Genomic DNA, 20,784 nt, shown 5'->3' on the forward strand with positions numbered 1-20,784 from the left:
CCCCAGCCATGCTTAACATGTCAAAGAACAAGTTTATATTCCTCCTTAGCTCGTGATATTGGTGAGTCCATTTTATTATCAAGATGTCCTATGGCCAGATAGACGGGCAGGCAATTATACAATTTTTAAATCGCCCTGGCAGACAAAGGAGAAGTGTGTCCCAGCTACTACTCCAATGACACTCATCTAAAGTCCGTGATTGGACATACAACTTCATAGACCACATGTTTGTATATGTTAATAAGTTGACTAGGACTCATCAAACAGTGTGTTTTGGACTCCAGGAGGTAGAGCCAAATACATTTAGAATCCAGTAAATATACATAGTGAAAAACTGGAGGGAAAAGACATTTTGTTGTTGATCTGTGGTACTAATGATGTTTCAAGAAATCAGTCAGAAGAAGCAATATGTACAATCAGAAGCAAACTTGAAAAATATTCAAACTAACACATAATTTTAGTAAATATTCCTCATTGATATGATCTAGCACAGTGATTATGTGTCAATGAGGAAATTAAAAAGACTAATGGTTTTTTGAATGATTTAATTGACCAATATGCCAATGTCAGTAAATGTACATGGATGCTGAAAGAAAGCTTCATACCTGGCATGGCCTACATCAATTATGAAGGGAAACTGTGGCTTGCAGATAAAATTTGTGAGGCAGTGAAGACCTTCCTCCTACACGATTCCCATTGACGATTCCCAAAATCGGAGTCAAACACCAGATTAAGTGCGGAACCTGTATAGTACACAAAACCTGGAGACTGAGCAACAGGAGGAGAAGAAATCATCAAGTAAGGGAGAGGGCAGCCACAGCGTTGGGAAACTCACCACTAATACTTCTAGATCCGAAAAAAATAACATATGTTGATGATCAATTTTATTCTTTGTGTTTTTCATTGAAATTTTCAATCAATTAGGAACAAAATTGAAATGTTAGAGCTTTTTTTAGATTCACTTAGTTGTAGTATTTTAACAATAAGTGAACATTGGTTAGTTTTTGAGGAAGGACAGTTCCTTAGAAGATTCTTTCCACGTAAACAATAAAATTGTTACTAAAAACTGTGTTTAATAAACTCCACATTAGTTAACTATTGCTGGTTTTTTGTAACTTTCTATATCCCGTTTTCAAAACAGTTATTTTCGTGATTATAAATATTAAAATAAGTAAAAGAATACATCACCTTTTTTACTATATACTTTTTATCATATTATATTACATTATATTAAAAATAATTTTAATCTAAAAATTGAAGATACTCTTTTACTATTTTGAGTATTGTTTAATTTCTACTTGCTTATCTAATGAATATATAAATTAGTGATGTTCCAAAATGTCATAACTCCCCTAAAGGAGTAACTAACCAGTTTTGTTTGTGCTTATTGTGTGGTTTATACTGTTTGATATTCAATTACTCAAATTCTAAAAAAATAATATTTCTATTATGTGGGTCTACTGGTGATTTTTATACAGACTTTTATTGGAATAATATTATGTACGCCAAGGTTATTGATAGTATAGTAACACTTGAATCTTGCTTCTCCCTGATTAGGGATAGCTTGGGAATTTAACATTAGGATAATTCAACTTCTACGAGGATCAAGCAGCTCCTGTATTCTTACTCCTGTATTAGCTACCTTGTACTGCACTTTTTTCCTTCCCTTCACCTAATTGTGCCAATTTTTCCATTTTGAATCTGTTTGCAAAATCTAAAGTATAATGACTTCCAAAAAACATTTCAAGTTCAAAGCATCTTATAAATATTTTTATTAGCCAGGAATTGTGTTGTAGGATGTGATTAGAGCTACTCAGCTGGTGACGGAGTACCAGAGGAAGTTCAGAAAGGATGTGTTTCTGGACCTGAATTGTTATCGCCAGAGGGGACACAACGAACTAGATGACCCAACATTCACAAACCCCAGACTGTATGAAGTGATACACAAACGAAGGTAAGTATCCTGAACAGTCATATGTCATTTGGATGGTGTGACAATCATAATATTACAATTTGTGTGAAATGCTTTTAAAACACTGACGTCTATTAAAACTACTGTAGCTGAAGATCAGTTTCTTTCTTAGGATAAATTCTTCTACCTATTTCAAGAAAAAACCAGGTTGTATGCTTATAGAGTGCAAATTGGTTGGACAGTAATCTTTGGAACCCCATGTCTACCCTTGTGTAGTATTGATCAGCTGGCATAAAATCAGTGGTGAAGCACTATGTATTCACTGTGTCATCACTAATGTCGAGGGTGAGAATATCAGTGTTTAACAAAGGTTGTTGCCCTCCTGAAAAACAACGAATCTGCATTGTTTATGCTGCACAGTGAAAATGTTTCTGATTCAAAACAAAATTTAATTTAGTAAACCTATTAACAGTTCAACTTAGACATTGTATCCAAAACAATATTGTTTTGAAATAAATAATACATTAACTAACCAAATTTTTAGTTTACAATTACAAATTAAAAAGTTTTAGCCATTATTAGACAGAACACTGAACAAACATGACATGAGTGCATGGCATTTTAAGACATACAGTAGAAAGTTGCTCGTTCCAAGTGGTGAGAGAAGCTGAGAATAGCCAAATATAGATTTCTAGGCAGACGGTGCGCTCGGCTGAGAGATGAGTTGACCTGGATACATAGTAGGACTCAACTGTGTTGACTAACAGTAGAGGGGATAGGCATGGAGGGAGTTGATTATTACACTGAATCAGATGTGCTAAGGATAGAGAACCTACTGTTAGTAATAATGTAGAAGTAAGAACCTGGTTCCTTTATCTACAGTTAATACTGTTTCGTGCCTTTCTTTCGTCGAATTATGGGCGATTTAGTATCTCTTATGTGTTTAATTTTAAATTTTCCTTAAAAATATAATTTTTAAATTTTATAAATGTTGACTAGTTATCTATAAATGACAGCACACCTCACCACTGCGTAAAAATTCTCAGATGTTTTAGATCTTTATAAACAACAACCCTCTTGTTTCGAACCATCAATAAGATTGATAACAATACCATTATGTGTAAGTTATTCTGCTCCGAATGTGGAATACATCAATAGCTGAAGTTCATTTAAAAATGTATATCAGTAACAAATGTTTCTGTCTAATACTAAGTAATACTGAAAATAATATTAAATACATATATTAATATTTTAGAGCAACACTTAATATGTTGTAGAATTATGAGTATTAAATAATTTCAAGATAAACTAAGTATAATTTTTGTCATAAATATTCTTTCTGAATTACTATTTATATGTATTTATTTATTGTTTTGTCTAATGTTAGTAAAACGTGATATGTATGTCTCGTAGTCTCGTAAAATATGTTATATTTAAATTAATATGTTCAGCTTTCAATATTTTATCTAAGGTTATTTCAGATAAGAATAAATTGTATAATGTATTTATTATTAGTTACAGTTATTAGTATTTAGACTAGCATGATTGAGTATTGATTATTTGTATTTTATATATTTGCTAACTAGCTTAAATTTAATAATTTATTGTATAATGCTACAATGTAATTGATAATTTATCTATAATGTAGCATGCAAATAAATAAATTACTGTACAATATACCCCACATCATTCAATATTCAAAATATAATAAAATATCAAAGTTGATGGTACATGTATTTTAATTAAAATTGTGCTGCTTTAATTCTTTTTAAGCATAAAATCCCAATGATAATGATATAAAATGTATTATTTATTGCAATGAAATATAAACGAAATCCATTATGATTACTGTATAACTGTCATGTTCCAGTACAATACCAGACAAAACCGCAGCTCAGCTCAAGGAGGCAGGAGTGTTGAGTGATCAGGAAGTGGAGGAGGCGCTGGCTAGCTACACTGAGTGGCTCAACCAGTGTTTACAGAAAGCAGATTCCTATACACCTGAAGTAGGTTATTTAAATTAAAATTCATTGTAGTGTTCAAACTGTAGTGTTAATTATATTGGAAATGTCTGCTTATTAGTTTTTAAGAATATTGAACTGTTGAAGGAAAGAACAAAAAATGAAGGTGAATTATTTCTAACCCCTGCCAGGGGCACCACAACGATGTTTGAGTGACAATGATTAAGAAAATAACATTGTGTGAAAAGTTAAATAAATATATTATTCCCTTCAAGCTAGAATAGGTATATAATGTCATATTGAATTATTTAATAACCATTTGTGCATCTACAGCTCTATAAATTACTTTTATTAAAACAATTAAACATAAATGAAAGAGGTTGCTATACCTTTGAACGAAGAGCGTTCTGGTGAGAGACTCACAGACACATTCATCACTATTTCTCAGAATATGTTGCCTTGACAACAGGATACGCTTTACATCACTACACTCAGACAAGCCAATAACCATAACATTGACTGGCAAAAATCTATTGGAATATGTAGCATACTGATAGTGGCAGTTGAATGGTGGTTCAAAAAAGGGGCTTCAAGCTCCATTCGAGTAAAAGCAACCAGTGCAATTAGGACTCATTGCATGATCCGTATAGAATCATTGTCCGCTGAACATCTCGGTAAGGAACTGCACTGTATACTTAACATTGTTATCAGTGCAATTAGGTACAATAAAAACACTCATAAAAAAGAAAAATTATTTGAATTAATATGCAAAGGATATGAGATCTGACTACTTATTTGTTTTATTCGTCAGTAGTTCTCGTTGGTTGTCTCTTGGCAACTGTACAGTCTGCCTAGGGTGTTTGAGCTGACATGCAATATATGGTTACCTGAAGGATGTCATTGTCATTTGTTACTTGTCATGTTTACTACAAAGGTGACACTAAGAATCAGTAGCAATGATTCATCAAAGTGCTATTAATTGGAATCTCACAGTTCAGTCTAGGTCACCAAGTAAATCAGTGGATAAGAGCCATTCATTGATACAGTAAGATTGTCTGATTGTTGCTTCTGCTGTAGTAAGTTGGGACAAGTGTTTACTGTTAATTACTAGCGTCCTAGTTGATTTAATTAGTACTTACTTTTTTATCAATATAAAATCTTACTTTCTTATTGAATTAATTATTGGGTGATATAATTATACAGAATAAAATATCTTTTTTGTCTGATTTATCACTAGTTATAAAAGTCATGTCTTTAATCAATATCTGATTTAAAGTAAAAAAAACTTACATTGACAAAACATGTAGTTCATGTGCATATGCAAGTCTGGATTTAAAATATTGCTGTTTTAAAATAAGATGTGATTAAAATTATGAAATTTTACTACTTGAAATGTGTATTATACTTAGATGGAAAATATTTATCTTTTGAAAACTGTTGTTTGATACCCTTCTCTGATAAAATTCATAAGGTTAGGTAGGCTTGCTATATCACTGCACTCACACTCTGTCACACATCTTATATCTGGGGCACAGCAGACAATAGTACAAACCTAAAAGGGGCCTTGAGTCCAACAACATTGAGAAATACTGTCTTATACACTCAATCTGAGCTGTTGAGATAACTAGAGTGGATTTTCAAGATCTTAAACGTCAAACTTGAAATAATTTTTTTATGTTTAACTGTCTTTTTCAAACACTTTCTAAGCATATGTTTAACTTGTTAATGCAGCACTATAAATTAAATAAATGTGACACATATTAAATGTACTAGTTTGGGATATTCAACATCTATTAGAGTTCATATTAAACGTTTATAAATATAAATTTAGTAGGGATATTTTTGAAAAATGTTGCATAATTTTTTACTAGTGTAATTTTGTTTGTGTATTGTATAAAAAACATGTTTAAAATTTACAAAAGAAGCAATGTATTTGCTATTAGTTTTCTAAAAAATAGATCTGTTACATATTTTACAAGTTACATATGTATGACCGCCATTATTGTGTCCTACACATACAGACACACCAGGTATTCAAAAAGTCCCACCATCAAACTCTAACTTTTGAATGGTAAAAAATTTTAATATCTTCATTGAAAACTGTAATATCACCCAAAGATGTTTTTGATAGATTCTAAATTTATTCTCCTCTTCTCTGTGGGTTGTGGAAAAACTGTAGTAAGGTGACCACATTGAGTGATACTGTAAATTAAAAGATCTTGATGAGATAAAGCCACATAATGTCATTTTGGTTATAAATTGTATAGGAGAGCTATTTTGGTGTTCACTGGAGGGGGTTCAGCCAGGCACCTGCAGCTATCACAACTTGGGATACTGGTTGTGACACAAACCTGCTCAGATACATTGCCATCAAGTCTGTCAGCTACCCTGAGCATTTTGTGAGTAAACAAACATTCTACACTTCCATTACATGTTTATCCTTGTATAATAATACATAATAATATTTAATGGAAACTTTATGTTTCACCTTGTTCTCTGTTGATGACACTCTGTTTGTATAATATGTTATACTGATAGCATATTTAGGCTGCAAGGACTTTTCATTTCAGATAATTCACCCAACGCTTCTGAAAAACCATGTTAAAGGAAGATTGAAGAGGATTAATGAAGGCCTGGACATTGACTGGAGTACAGCTGAAGCAATGGCATGGGGAAGTCTCATTTATGAAGGTAACTAAGATAGGTTTTTTATAAATTGAGAGTAAATATTCTAAGGTATTGAATTTTTACAAGAAATTATAATATTAAAATAAAACCTATTATTGTAAAATTAGACACAAAAATAAGCATACAAGTTGAACTCATATCATATTTCATTTGATTTATTGTCTGTAAGTTTAAATGCATTTTTAAATTTGTTTAATCATGTCTTACAAATAGATGAAGCAGATAACTTGATACTAAACATTTATATACATTTAAGGGACATTGACAGAAGAAAAAAAATCACTTTCCATTCATAAGTTTTCTAAATTAAATATATCGAAAAGCATTATTCCTACAAAGAATTTTGAAAGAATAATATTTTGTTGGATATTTAATCACTTGTACTATACCTTATTCATGTTTATTGATGGAAAAATAAAATAGCTACCTATTTTAATTTTTATATGTATGTAAAATTAAATTTCCTTACAGTTGGAAATGTTCTATTTAAATTAAAAACAGCTGTTAATGATGTAAATACCAATAATTAAAATAATTCAGCACTTTGGTTTAAAAATTATCCTTTCCATGTACAGGGTGAGCAGACCACCTGTGAAGTATGTTTAACTGTTGCACAAAAACACCTTTTCTCTCATTTCTCCCTAATTCTACCTTATAAAATCTAATGAAATGCCCCGATAGGCTTCAATGACACTCAGCCAAATTTCGTGGTTGGACATGCACCATTATAGAACTTGTTCCTGCCTATGTAGAAATAAAATTTCATGGAAGTTTTAAAGTATATTCATACAGATGAAATCTATCTCGTGATATCTTGCCACTTGATACATTCACATTTTTGTTCGTTAAATTGACTCATGTCAGTGTTTAAATAATAAAAACCTACACACCAAGTTTCAATAAAATAAAATGTGTTGGTATATTTAGGCTACGTGTGTTAATATGTCCATGCTAAAATCTCTTATGTGTGTACTGTTTACAAAATTATTCTGATATTTTCTCGTTGCTTTCATGGTTACCTTTAAGACCAATTTAAAGATATTCACTAACGCTCAGCCAATCCCATGGAGTAACATGCACTATAATCAAACTCAGTGTTCTACATCTAAAACTGGAGTTTCATACAAAATTCCAAGTTAGTTTTTGAAACATCGTGTGGATAAACAGACAGACAGAAATAAAATTTTTCTAACCCCACGATTGATAGGCTTTTCTAACAGTCAGCCAATAAATGTTCTTAGATGTGTTTTGTGCACAATATGTTTGATCTCTTCTTTTTTTTCAAGAAAGACAAAACATTGTTTCTGTTCTTGTTGTCTTCTATTTTTAATTTTTGTTTTCTATCTTGGTTAAACTGCAACAGTGTTAGTCCACTTGCCTAAAAAAATAAAAAGTATTGTGGCTATTTCAGAATTATGGTCAATATAAAACCTTTAAACTTGGTACAGTGTTGACTATATTGTAACTACAGAGGTTAATTTATCTGATTACTTAATTTTGACACTTATATACAGGTTACAATGTCAGAATTAGTGGACAAGATGTTGGGCGAGGCACATTTTCTCACAGACACGTGATGCTGGTTGACCAGGAGACCAATGACATGCACATTCCTCTCAACAACCTAGCAGAAGGCCAAGCCACATTCTTGGAGGTAAATCTATTTCTTTTATGTTTTCTACCCTTTTAGTGATGTACTTAATAACCATTGTAAGTTATATATTGTAGATTTCATTACACAATAAGCTTTAATCGTTCTTGGAAAGTTTTCTAAAAAATTTAATGTAAATTTCGTAGATTGTGATTTAACATCTGTGTCTTTTCCTAATAATCTGTTCCTTGCCGATACTGTCTTCTTTGGTGTTACTGTGAGCCTTGCCTTGTAATGCCCATGTCCAGATTGCTAACAGCCACTTGTCCGAGGAAGCGGTGCTGGGGTTCGAGTATGGAATGAGTATCGAGAGCCCCAAACATCTCATCATCTGGGAGGCGCAGTTTGGGGACTTCTTCAATGGTGCTCAGATCCATATTGATACGTTTGTGTCTTCGGGCGAGAGTGAGTTCCAGTTTTAACAGATCACTGAAATTGAAACACTATTTCTATTCTTTTTATTTTGTTTATTCCATACCATTTATGATGTCATACAGTTCTCATTTTCATATATTTTATACCTCCTAGCTTGTTGTCCTGTAGTTTAGTTACATAATTGTATCTCAGTAGAGGCTTTTGTAATTGTGTGGTGTGTTATACACTTTTCAATTTTGATGTGTATGTAAAGTTTACTTGGAGTATTGTAGAATAACTCTAACAAATGTTTCTCTGGTTTTGTATGTAATTGTGATTTTAAAATTACCAATTTTGCTGTTGTTTATGTTTAATTGAAAAGCTAACTGTAGGTACTTAGTCTATTTTGTTAACATAAGAAAATTTGTATTTAAAGGTGTGCAAATATTTAGCATTTTGAATTGAATATGAATTATACACTACTGCTTGATTTAAAATGAAATAAGTTTTGGATTTTCACCTATTGCTGACTTTATTTACATTCAAAACTAATAGAAAGTTACACTAAACAAAGGATATTTCAAGCCTGTCTAGTTATTGGGTGAGAAGGAGAGGCATGATGACTGGAAGCATGAAGTAATACTCAGGAAATTGGCTGAATATTTGATATTATTTATTTACAAGTGGTAGCTATTGATGTTTAGTACATAAGTTTTCTTGGATTGGACGGTCGGTAATACTATTTTCAAACAAAGAAAATCCATACATTGTAGTATGACACCAATACCATAGAAAAGTGGATAAATTATTATGCCTCTTAATTTTACAATTTGTCTGTAATCCTCCAACTTAGTAACTGCTTTCTCTTTTACCCAAAGCTTTCTCAGACCTAACACAGAAGAGGAAGTTTGGCTGAGGATTTACCCTTTAATATGGTGACCTTTCTCCTTAAAGGTTCTCTTTCTTAGCCAATTTCAGGTTTAAAATTGCTCTTATTTTGGCAAGTTCATGTGACAAACAAATATTGCTCATGAAATCAACGTGTTTCAAGTAAACTGAAATCTTACTTAAGAAAACAGGCTAGCAGATATTTTTTGGTGGATAATAAGTATATAGATATTAAAACATATTCGTTCAAACTAGGAAAGATAGGGAGAAGGTGTTAGTTAGCATTCTTAAAAATAAGTCTGCCATAAAATAAAATAAATGAATGAATGAAAAATGTTTTATTGCCTTAGCATCTACTGAATTTAATTGAAGACTGATTAATCTCAAAGATACACCAATTTTTTTATTGTATTGCAATAATTGCTTATGTTGAATACCACATCTCTACCAGTGCTTGTGTAGATGAGATGCTTGCAAATGGACGATCCCTATATTTAAGGGGCAGAACATTTGTTTGTTGAATCTGTGTTGGCTTGCTGTTACTGTTATACCAATTAAGGAAAGTGATTAAGAAGCTCAAAAAAACAAACTCTTTGCATTGTTGTGACATCTCTGACACCTAGACTATGAAAACAAGTGTAATCTAGATGAAGAGTTGCTCGCATGTTTTACTCTCAAACTCCAGAGCTTTGTTATACTTCACTGACCTTTAAATTACTAATTCAAAACTTATGCGAGTACTAATACTAGGGATCTAACGCCCTCAAGTACTTCTCATACTTATCATTATTACAGATTTTGTACTAGTAAGGTTTACCAATGACATCCCTTTTAGAAACTGTGTGTTTTAGCACTAGATGCAAATGCTATGTTTTTCAAAGATCATTTGCTATTAGATGTTGTCCTTCTACTTAAAACTTTTCATAGACATTTAACATAAAGCATTTAATGATTTTGTAGTATTTCCTGAGATGATATTTTCCATTGACTAAGTTATCACTTGTCTCAGAAATACTAAGAATGCTGTTTGATAAAAGAATTGGCTTATAGTGTCCCTATTATATTGGCAAGAAATGCATGCAAAGTAAAAGGTAACAACTAATGTTTTATGAAAACAAACAGTTAGTTGATTTTTTAAAATTCAAACCGAAAAAGGCATTAAATAATTAGGATACTTGATAAAACAAATATCTTAATTAAAGATAAACAAAAATACATATGTACGAAGCAATGATTAGTGTCCTACACACACCACTATGCCAGTGGCATCACAACATTTATCTTATTGTTACTCATAGCAGAGAACATGTTGGTTAAATTTTTAGGTTCATATTTGTTCTGATTGTAAAAATATTTCACTTCTATGGACAATTTCGACATAAAAAGGTAGTTATGATTTACTGTAGTGAAATTATAATTAATAGTGTTGATTTAATAGAAAGGTAATATATATATAATTTAGTCCAAGTCAGAGTAATTTAATTTGTTGTTTCGCTCAGCTAATGTGTGCATGTGATACAGCGAAGTGGATGAGATGCAGTGGTCTGGTGATGATGCTGCCACACGGTTATGATGGCGCAGGTCCAGAGCATAGCTCATGTCGACTGGAACGTTTTCTCCAGCTGTCAGACTCCAGTGAGACTGAGGTGGATGGGGAAGATGTCAACTGGCACATTGTTAACCCCACCACACCAGCTCAGTATTTCCATCTTCTGAGGAGACAGGTAACATTTGTTATATACAGGTACATTAGACCAACAGATGGTCAGCAGCTCTGTCCAAAGACTTTAAAATAGGTCTAGCAAGATATTCCATTGCCAGCAAATTAGTTGCAAACAGAAAGCAGACTTTGATATGTTGTACATAACTCTTTTAGATCAGTAAAAAACTTGGCATCGACTGAAGCAGTCTCCTTTTAGACTAGTTAAATAGTTTTAAAGTTTTCAAATGTTAAATGTGGTTTTTTTCTGTATACTTTTTGTAGAGAGGATGTCTTTTAATATAACTCCAATATTATTTATAAAGTTCAGTTAAACTTTAAAACAAAACTAAAAATATAGTAAAGTACTATTTTGTATTTAGTTTTTTTTTTTGTATAGTTAAATGCACTTAACCATATTATAAGTATTCAGTTGTTGTGTGTTTATTGCAATGAGAAACAAACTTTTGTATAAAGTGATTTTAAACCATGAGGAAAAGTAATAAAAATAATTATATCTTGAAATATATGAGATATTGGCAAATTTGTTTGTATGATTTTCAAATAGTTTTTTTAATTAAATCATCATGCCTTTGAGTTGTATGTTTTCACCAGCTTTGTTTTAAATTTGCACAAAGTTTAGCATTACTTGTGAATTAAACTTCACTAATACTCAGCCTGATCCCATGGACAGATATGAACAATAATTAAACTTGTGTATGTGTAGAAATGAAGCATCATACAAAATTTCTAATCCACAGGATATTTTGTTCTCAAGGATCCTTTAGAAGGCAGATTAAGACAAATTTCGAGCCTCTCAATGATAGACTTTGCTAAAACGCTCAGCCAATTAAACACCCATTCAATTTAACCTTTTGTGATCGGATACAGTATTCATAGTAAGTCCTCTACAATTGTGTTGTTAGTCTGATGGGCCACAGCTATCTGTGCATCAAATCATATTAGTTTCCATTTGAGTTGTCCTCAGCACTCGGATAGTGATTTTGAAAACTATGTAACTACCTAAGAAGTATTTGAAGAAGAGTCACAATTTATTGAACATACTGATAAAGTAGATGAGACAGACAATGGAAATATAGCAGGCCTAGACAAGACAGACAATGGAAATATAGTAGGCCTAGACGTGGCTGGAGAATGGAAAGAATGGTCTGAAAGTGATGGAAACTTTTGCAAATTTATATGGACACAGGTTAGTGGTTGTAAACTTACAAGCAATGACAAACTCTTAACCCCTCTAAAATTTTCAGCTTTTCTTTACTGATAGTCTATTGATAGAAATAGTAAAAGAAACCAACAGATATACTGTTGAAAAAATTCAGAAACAGACGCGTTTACAAAAGAAATTGATATGGTGGTCATGGGTACAGAACTAACAATTTCAGAGTTGAAAGCTTTCCATGGAGTAATTATATACATGGTTATGAATGGCAAACCAGAAATGGCCAACTGCTTTTCTACAGATTGGACTATCAAGCGTTTCTTTAAGGATATGTTCAGTAAGGAAAAATTCTTTCAAATATTTTGGAATTTGTACATATGCCCATCTCCTTCTGGCCCCGTCCCTGGAACATTACCTCATTCTGGTAAGGTGAAAAATGTTGCTTCCTATCTGGATAAAATATTCAGAGAACATTTTTTCCCAGAGAAAGAAGTCAGTGTGGAGCATAGCACTGTAGGATTCAGAGGACGTATTATTTTTAAAGTTTACAATAAACTCTCCTCATTTTGGCTATATAGTAAAGTAACAAATATAAATAAATAACAGTCATAAGACAGAGTCTGCACTAATTTATTGTTGTTGATCTGTTGATTAGATGGTGCGTAACTACCGAAAACCATTGATTCTTGTGTCACCAAAAATTCTGATTCGAGATCCAGAAGCGACTTCTGCTCTTAGTCTTTTTGCACCTGGAAGTAGATTTCAGCCTGTCATTGGTATGTAAAATTCTCAAAAATTAAGATAAAAGATATTTCGTTAAGCACAATTACAAATCATGCAATAGACAAAGTCAGAACAAATGTTATACCATATTATAATATAATACAAGCCATACCTTCAATGGAAGAAGAGAAAAGATTAATAATATCCAAGTAAACAGTATTAGGAAAATTTTACAAACAATAAAATGTGTATATCAAATTATAAAATTATCTAAAAATTAAATTAAAACAGAATTAAAAATTTAAGTACTAATATCACAGGCCATGTAGAGTCATTTATGGAGTAAAACAAGTGGGTTTTCAGCCACTTTTCTAGGGTAACTTTAAATTTTCTTAATGTAACATCCCATGCTTTTACTAATAAAAAATTCCACCAAAAAGAAGCTGTCCAGTTTAGGAAATGATATGGGAGGGAAACTGAGACTCTCATTGTACTCAGATAGTCCAGGGTAGAGGACTGGCACAGAAAATTGAGTGGATTAATCCAAAACAACCTTAAAGTAGTAGGCTCAGTTATGCCAAATGCCTGCCTCCTCCAAGTAGCTGAGACTGCTTCACATACTAAGGATGATGTCATCTTTGTGATGGGAGGAACTAATGACACTCTATGTAAGGACTTTCGTCCAATTTACTCAACCTTGGAACAAGAACTGGTTCAGTTAAGCAAAAAGACACCTGTACTTTTAACGACAATCCCAGCGAGGTGTGATCTACATGTTACTGATAGTTACCATAATCATATTCTCAAAGCTAACAACTATATAAGAAGTATAGTTAGTCGTCTTGACTCCGTTCACCTTATTGATCTGGATCTAGTACTCAAACGTTTCCACTTTACACACCACGGGTTTGCATTGAACAACAGGGGAAAAACTAAATTGGCGTATTCAATTTCAGACACTATAAGTTTCAATCTTTCAGCAGGATAAAGAGAAGAGAATGGATACAACCTTACCAATTAATTTAGTTGAAAGTAATATGTTTTGATGTCATAGAAGAATTTAAAAACTCTGCTGACACGGCTTTCTCTCACTGTATTTCAGCTGACGTTAAAATGACTCAGGGCGTGGCAGTGGTTTTTCAGAGAAAAATTTAATAGACCACAACCTAATGACTTTATTAATAATCATCTGACATGTCAAAAAACTGAAGGAGCAACTATTTATGGTCTTGTGACGAAAACTAGACATTACCAAAAGCCTAATTTGATTGACTATGATGCAAGCTTTGAACAGTTTCTACAGATTTTCAAATTAAAAAAATTTAAACAGCTTATTTGCTCTCCAATGGGCTGTGTACGGGATAATGTTCCAATACAATATTTTGCTAAAAAACTTGTAGATTTTCAACAATCGCACTGGAGCAATTATCAAAGTTGTATCTTTTGATGAAGGATCTGGAGAATTACAAAACGGTATGTCTCATCTTGAGTTTATCAAAAAGTTAAAACAGTCAATCTCTCTGCAATACCATCAACTACAGAAGTCAGCAGACAGCCGTGTTGAAGACTCCGTACCGAGAGCAACACCTTTGACCATGACCCACTCTGCAGCTCAGCCGCCTTTCACACATTCAGCATTTCAAAATGAAAGTGAAAATTGTAGTGCGGTTGAAAATATAGGTTCTAAAGTGTCTAGTGCTGTGCTTGTTGAGATCGGTAAGGTGTCGTTCAAGATATTTTAAACACAACTGTAAATAGTACTAATATAAGTCAAATTAATTTATCTCTGTCACCTGATAGATCAGGACAATGTATTTAGCCTACCTTGTATGTACAGCACTGCCATGCACAATACAAAAATCAATCAGCCTTAATATAATCTTCTTAAATATTCAAGGTTTAAAGAATAAGGTTTCTGTTTTGGAGAGTTTCTTGCTTGATTTAAATATTTCAGTGGTTTTGCTTAACAGAACACTGGATGTCAAAAGATGAAATTATTAGTTCTTATCCCATTGGGTTTTCTTGTGCTGCAGATTTTTGTAGATCAAAACAAATAAGAGGAGGAACCTGTATATTTGTTAGTGATAGACTAAAGCCTAGGAATGTGATGTAACAAGGTTTTGTGACGAACTAAATTTTGAGGCAGCAGCTGCAATACTAGATGATTGTAAAACTGTTGTAGTTTCAGTATATCACTCTCCCAATGGCAATCCACAGGAATTTTTGCTAGTAATGGAGAAATTTTTAAATTTTATTATGAATTGGAAATTTTACACTATTATAATTGGGGGTGATTTTTAATAGTAAGTTTGATATTACAAAACATACCAAAACTGCAAATGAATTTTTAAACATTTTAAGACAGTTCAACTTTTTCCCCTTGAATAAAAATGCAACCAGGGGTAAAAATTTGCCTAGATAATGTTTTTTATCTTTAATCACAATTTATATGTCTCCTCTGTAACTACCTTATCGTTTCCTTACTCAGATCATGATGGGATACTTGTTAATGCATGTCAAAAAGACGGATTTGTTGACTCAAGGGGTACCTCTCAACATATAAATAGTATTCAAAGCATGGTACTACCTAAAAAGAATATTAAACCTCTCTCTTTACTTCTGGAGTCTTATGATTGGCCGTCCTTGTTAAGTGAATATACTAAGCAAAGTTCTGCAACACTATTTACTAAAATTTTTGATGTTATACTGAATAGTATTAATCATTACAAAGTTGTTTAAAAGGGTAAAATAGAAAAAGAACAGAGCATAAAAACAAATACAAACAGGATTGGTATACAACTGAATTAGCTATCATGAAGGAAAGGCTACTGTTCTTGGACAGATTAAGAAAATGTAACAGGGATAATATACATCTAAATATGGGGTTTTATGAGTTGAAGTGTAAATACAGGTGTTCTATAAATGAGGCAAAACATGCTAAAAATGTTGAGTACATTCAAAATAGTAAAAAATAAATGTAAAGCTGCCTGGGATGTAATTAAATATAATACAGCAAACAGCAAACAAAATATTTGTAATATTGAGCCTGATGTGTTTTAATGATTTTTTTCTCGAATCTGTAAAAGAAATTAAAAATAAGGTTGTTAATTCCAGTTTTACATTTGTTGAACTTATGGAATCAATCTCTAATGATAGCTTAGTACATTTTAAATGGAAAATTGTTACTTCAAATGATGTTTTGGATGCTGTCAGGGGAATGAGCAATTCTGATAGTCAAGACATATATAGTATGTCTAACAATTTGTTAAAAAGTATTATTGGTAGTGTGGCTGAACCTCTGGCAGTGTCTATTAATCATCTGCTTCATGACGTATTTTTCCCTGAGCAACTCAAGATTTCACGAGTATGTCCAATTTTTAAAAGGGTCCTAAGGACCAACCTCAAAGCTACCGCCCAATTTCTGTAATTCCTGTATTGGGTAAGCTAATTGAATCATTGGTTTGTAATCAAATTACTACTTTCTGGGAAAGTAATAACCTTCTGGAACCTTCACAATTTGGGTTTAGAAAGGATAAATCAACTTTTAATGCTCTAGATCAATAGTTAGACAAATATTCACTCAGCTTTCGAGAGCAAGGGCTTTGCTCGGGCTACTTTTTGTGACTTGAGCAGGGCCTTTGATTAGTGTGTTGATAGTAAAATTCTTATATCTAAACTAAAACATTACGGATTTTCTGGGCCTAATCTAAATTTTTTTTGAATCATATATTAACAATCGCAAGCAACTGGTCTTTAATAATGGTAAGTGGTCTAAAGAAGCCCTCGTGGAGTGGGGAGTTCCACAGGGCTCCGTCCTAGGTCCCCCACTCTTTTTAATCTATATAAATGATTTACCATTATCTCTTAACTCGAAAACCATATTATATGCAGATGATACTACACTTTTTAATGTCAGTCAAAGTGTACATGATCTGGAGCTGTTGGCAAATGATACATTAAAAAATGCATCAAACTGGTTTCATGCTAATGGGTTTTTGCTAAATAAAGACAAAACAACAAAAATGTTGTTTACTCTTAGGCATATTGCTGGGTCATTGGACGAAAGCTATTCAGACTCAGTTAAATTCTTGGTATCAACCTTGATAGAAATTTGACATGGGCAACACATATTGATTATCTAAATAAAAGACTCTCACGAGTCATTTATCTTCTGAGTAGACTGAATGATATTGTACCACTAAATTCTATAAGAGCCGCATACTTTGCCTTTTTCCAATCTGTTTTTAGATATGGATTAGTCCTATATGGTAATTGCACCAGAATTTCCGAAATACTAGTATTACAAAAAAAGGCAATTAGGGCTCTAAAAAAGTGTGATACCAGAGAGCATTGCAAACCCCATTTCATAAATTTTCGTTTTCAGACGGTTCTAAATTTGTATATATATGACTCGGTGGTTTACATCCATAAAAATCCAAATTTGTTAAATTTTAAACATAAAATTCATGACCACAAACGCGTAATCGACAAACAATGCTGAAATTGGACATTTTCGATTAAGCAAAACCCTCACCAGTCATGTTGTAGTATCTTTGAAAATTTATAACTTTCTGGAGAAAAAATATTGCTCATATCCCTTTGATATCTTTAAGAATAAGTTTATATTCCTGGTTGTTGGAGAATCCGTTTTACAGTCCTAGATGAATTCTTCAACACCAAAAGTATTGATTTTTAATGTGTTTTGTTACTGTTACTGACAATTTGTACTGTCATTTTTGTGATTTTTTTATTTATTTTATTTAATTTACTTGTAAGACTTTATTGACTATTGTATTGACTTGGTTAACAATAAGCAATATACTATGACTTTGTCAATGATGTAATACATTTTCATGACAAATAAAATTATTATTATTATTATTATTATTATTATTATAATAACTTATTGAAAAGTTTTATAAAAAAAGAAACACATGTCTTTTTTAGTTTTATTTCATCTAATTGATGGTAGATCTAGCAAATAGTTCTTTCTTGTATCGTGTAAGTGCATGTTTTGTCTATTTTTAAAGCTGTCTAAATGTTCTATAGCTTGGAATAATAGATAATAGATATATAAACTAGGGAAAGTCATAATTTAAAATTCTTTAAATATTGGTTAGCAAGATTCATGCTTAGACACATTTTCATGTCTCTCAAAGCTTTCTTCTACCAAATACATTTTTTTGTACTTACACTATTCCTCCAAAAAGTAATACCATACTGTAAATGAGAGTGGAAAAATGTGTAATATGCCGTTATCAACATTTCTTGTCTGAAACAATGTTCTAATTTATTTCAGAGATAAACAACTCTAGATAATTTTGTGCATAGGTAATTAACATGATAGTCCCAGCTTAAATTTTTTCTACATTTATAACTTAACAAACTCATTACTGTTGTCTATAGATTTTCAAAGAGAAAAGGTTATGGATTCAGTCTTACTGCGATTGACAGCCAAACCGTTTGCATTAAATCATTCTAGAGCTAGACTCATATGAAATATTCTTATTCTACATTTAAATTTGTTATTTATTTGTTGGAATTTAAAAAAGTTGTATCATCTGCATACAATATTGATCTATAAGGGACAGAGAAAATTCATTGATTGCAACAATACTAAAAAAAGGCCCAAGGTCAGAACTCTGCAGAACTCCAATACGAATGTTTTTAATTTGACCTGTTTTCTCCTTTAACAGCTATTGGTTTCCTATCAGACAATTAAGATGACAGCAACTTAAGTTCTTTATTTCACATACATTAACTGCAAAACTTTTTTAACAATAATTCATAATTTATGCAATCGAATGCCGTTCTTAAATCTATCAGTTTCACACGATAATAATGTTTTTTTAAACTCTTTCATCAGTGTTTTTTTATTGCTTTTATTGTGTTTGGTTGTTTAAGAAATGCATATTGCTCTGCACAGAAAAGATTATTTGGAGAAAAGAAATCATACATTTGCTCTTTCAGACAACTTTCAAAAATTTTACTATAAGTCTGAATACTAATGAAATAGGGTGATAACTACCATGATCTTCTTTATTGATCTTTTTATATATTTATTTATTTGATGGAAAACCCTTTTTACAAACAATTTACAACATGAAAATAACAACACTAGAATTGGGAAAACAATTTCAACATGCTCTAACAACAAGATATTTAAAGCTAACAGTCATAATAACAGATATTTTACAATTTCAAATAATGGCAGTGTATGGCTGGCCAAGCCAAAAAATTTGTAAAATTTTTAGTAATAAAAAAACTTATATATATTATACAATAACCAAGAGTAAAATAAATGGTTGAATAACAAGAAGAAAATATATGACAACAGTAACAACTAATAAAAATAAATTATAAGGATATAACCAACTATATGATGGATAATACAATCAACATAACATACCGGGTGTCCCACGAAGAGGTTTAAACGTTTCATTTTATATTACTTGCCTATTTATGCACCGAACCTTTTTTAACTCAACATAATTCATTAAATAGAAACTGGAAGTGTCGTAAAAAGTACTCTAGAGCATCAAATGAGGAAAGAGAAGTACTAGTATGCGCATCAATGCTCCGCTCTCCAGGTAAACTGAAATCACTAAGGAAGGTTGAACTTGAGAAACTAGTGTTCCAAAGTATTCAGTACAGAGAATAATTAATAAAAAAAAAAAAATTACATTTTACGAAAGTTACCAAGCCCATAATCTTTTTGAAGATCTTTTTGGACATGAGAGTGGAGTTTTGTTCTCGTATCATTGAATTTCATGAGCTAGATCCTAATTGGTATACTCAAGTTGTTTTTTCAGACGAGTCCACTTTCTACCGCAATGGTGCTGTAAATAGGCATAATTGTAATTATTACAACACCGGCAATCTACACATTCTTGAACAGACTGTACACAAATCAAAAGGAATTACTGTTTGGGCAGCTGTCAGTTGTAATGGGGTGCTATCTTATGACATTTCATACAGTACAATGACTGGGAATAGGTATGAACAGGTTTTAAATGAACAAATCTTGCCCCATTTATGGTTCCAGAAATGGATCAAGCAATCTTCTAACAATATGGTGCTCCTCCTCATTTCGCAAATCCTGTCAAGCGATTACTAACTGACAACCTTAATGGCTGTTGGACTGGTTGTGGACGTGATTTTTTTAGATTGGCCACCCCGATCCCAAGATTTAATTGTGTGAGATTTCTTTTTATGGGGTTACTTAAAGGAACAAGTTTATACTCAGAGCTTTAATAATGATGAGGAATTAAAACAATCAATTGAAGAGAAACTTCTCCGGATACTACAAAAGTTCTTTGTAAGATCTTACGATTCATTTCTTAAGTACTGTTATCAGTGTGTTGCTGTTGATGGATTTCAGTTCAAATAATTGTGGACTGTAATTGTAGGTTTTTTAATAGAACATAATTTGCTGATTGAAATGCTTTATTCCTGTAGAATATGACAATAAATAATTTTGCAAAACCAAAAATACTGTTTTTAAAGTATAGTTTTTCAAAATGCCACCATTTTGTTTCAACAATTGCTAGAGAGGTGAAAGTTTCACAGAATATTTTTAAAACCTACTTAATAAATTGTGTAGAGTTTGAAAATGTTTGGTGCATAAATGGGCAAGTAATATAAAATCAAACCTTTAAACCCCCTCTTCGTGGAACACCCAGTATAATCAATAGATAACAATAATAAGTGGATACCTAATCAATAGTA

General features: G+C 31.9%; 1 protein-coding gene across 2 annotated transcripts in view; it reads left to right on the forward strand.

Moving 5' to 3' along the window:
- LOC124371401 (probable 2-oxoglutarate dehydrogenase E1 component DHKTD1 homolog, mitochondrial) overlaps positions 1 to 20,784 on the forward strand; it is a 59,500-nt gene that overhangs the window by 33,375 nt on the left and 5,341 nt on the right. For both annotated transcript variants that reach the window (XM_046829732.1, XM_046829733.1), the window contains 8 exons: positions 1,797 to 1,954; positions 3,783 to 3,918; positions 6,141 to 6,272; positions 6,444 to 6,564; positions 8,076 to 8,215; positions 8,461 to 8,617; positions 10,976 to 11,178; positions 12,989 to 13,109. In XM_046829732.1, coding sequence (XP_046685688.1) covers positions 1,797 to 1,954; positions 3,783 to 3,918; positions 6,141 to 6,272; positions 6,444 to 6,564; positions 8,076 to 8,215; positions 8,461 to 8,617; positions 10,976 to 11,178; positions 12,989 to 13,109 — 1,168 coding nt within the window. The remainder of the gene's footprint in view (positions 1 to 1,796; positions 1,955 to 3,782; positions 3,919 to 6,140; positions 6,273 to 6,443; positions 6,565 to 8,075; positions 8,216 to 8,460; positions 8,618 to 10,975; positions 11,179 to 12,988; positions 13,110 to 20,784) is intronic.

This window comes from Homalodisca vitripennis, unplaced genomic scaffold (genome assembly GCF_021130785.1).
Source record: "Homalodisca vitripennis isolate AUS2020 unplaced genomic scaffold, UT_GWSS_2.1 ScUCBcl_1313;HRSCAF=4776, whole genome shotgun sequence".
Taxonomy (NCBI): domain Eukaryota; kingdom Metazoa; phylum Arthropoda; class Insecta; order Hemiptera; family Cicadellidae; genus Homalodisca; species Homalodisca vitripennis.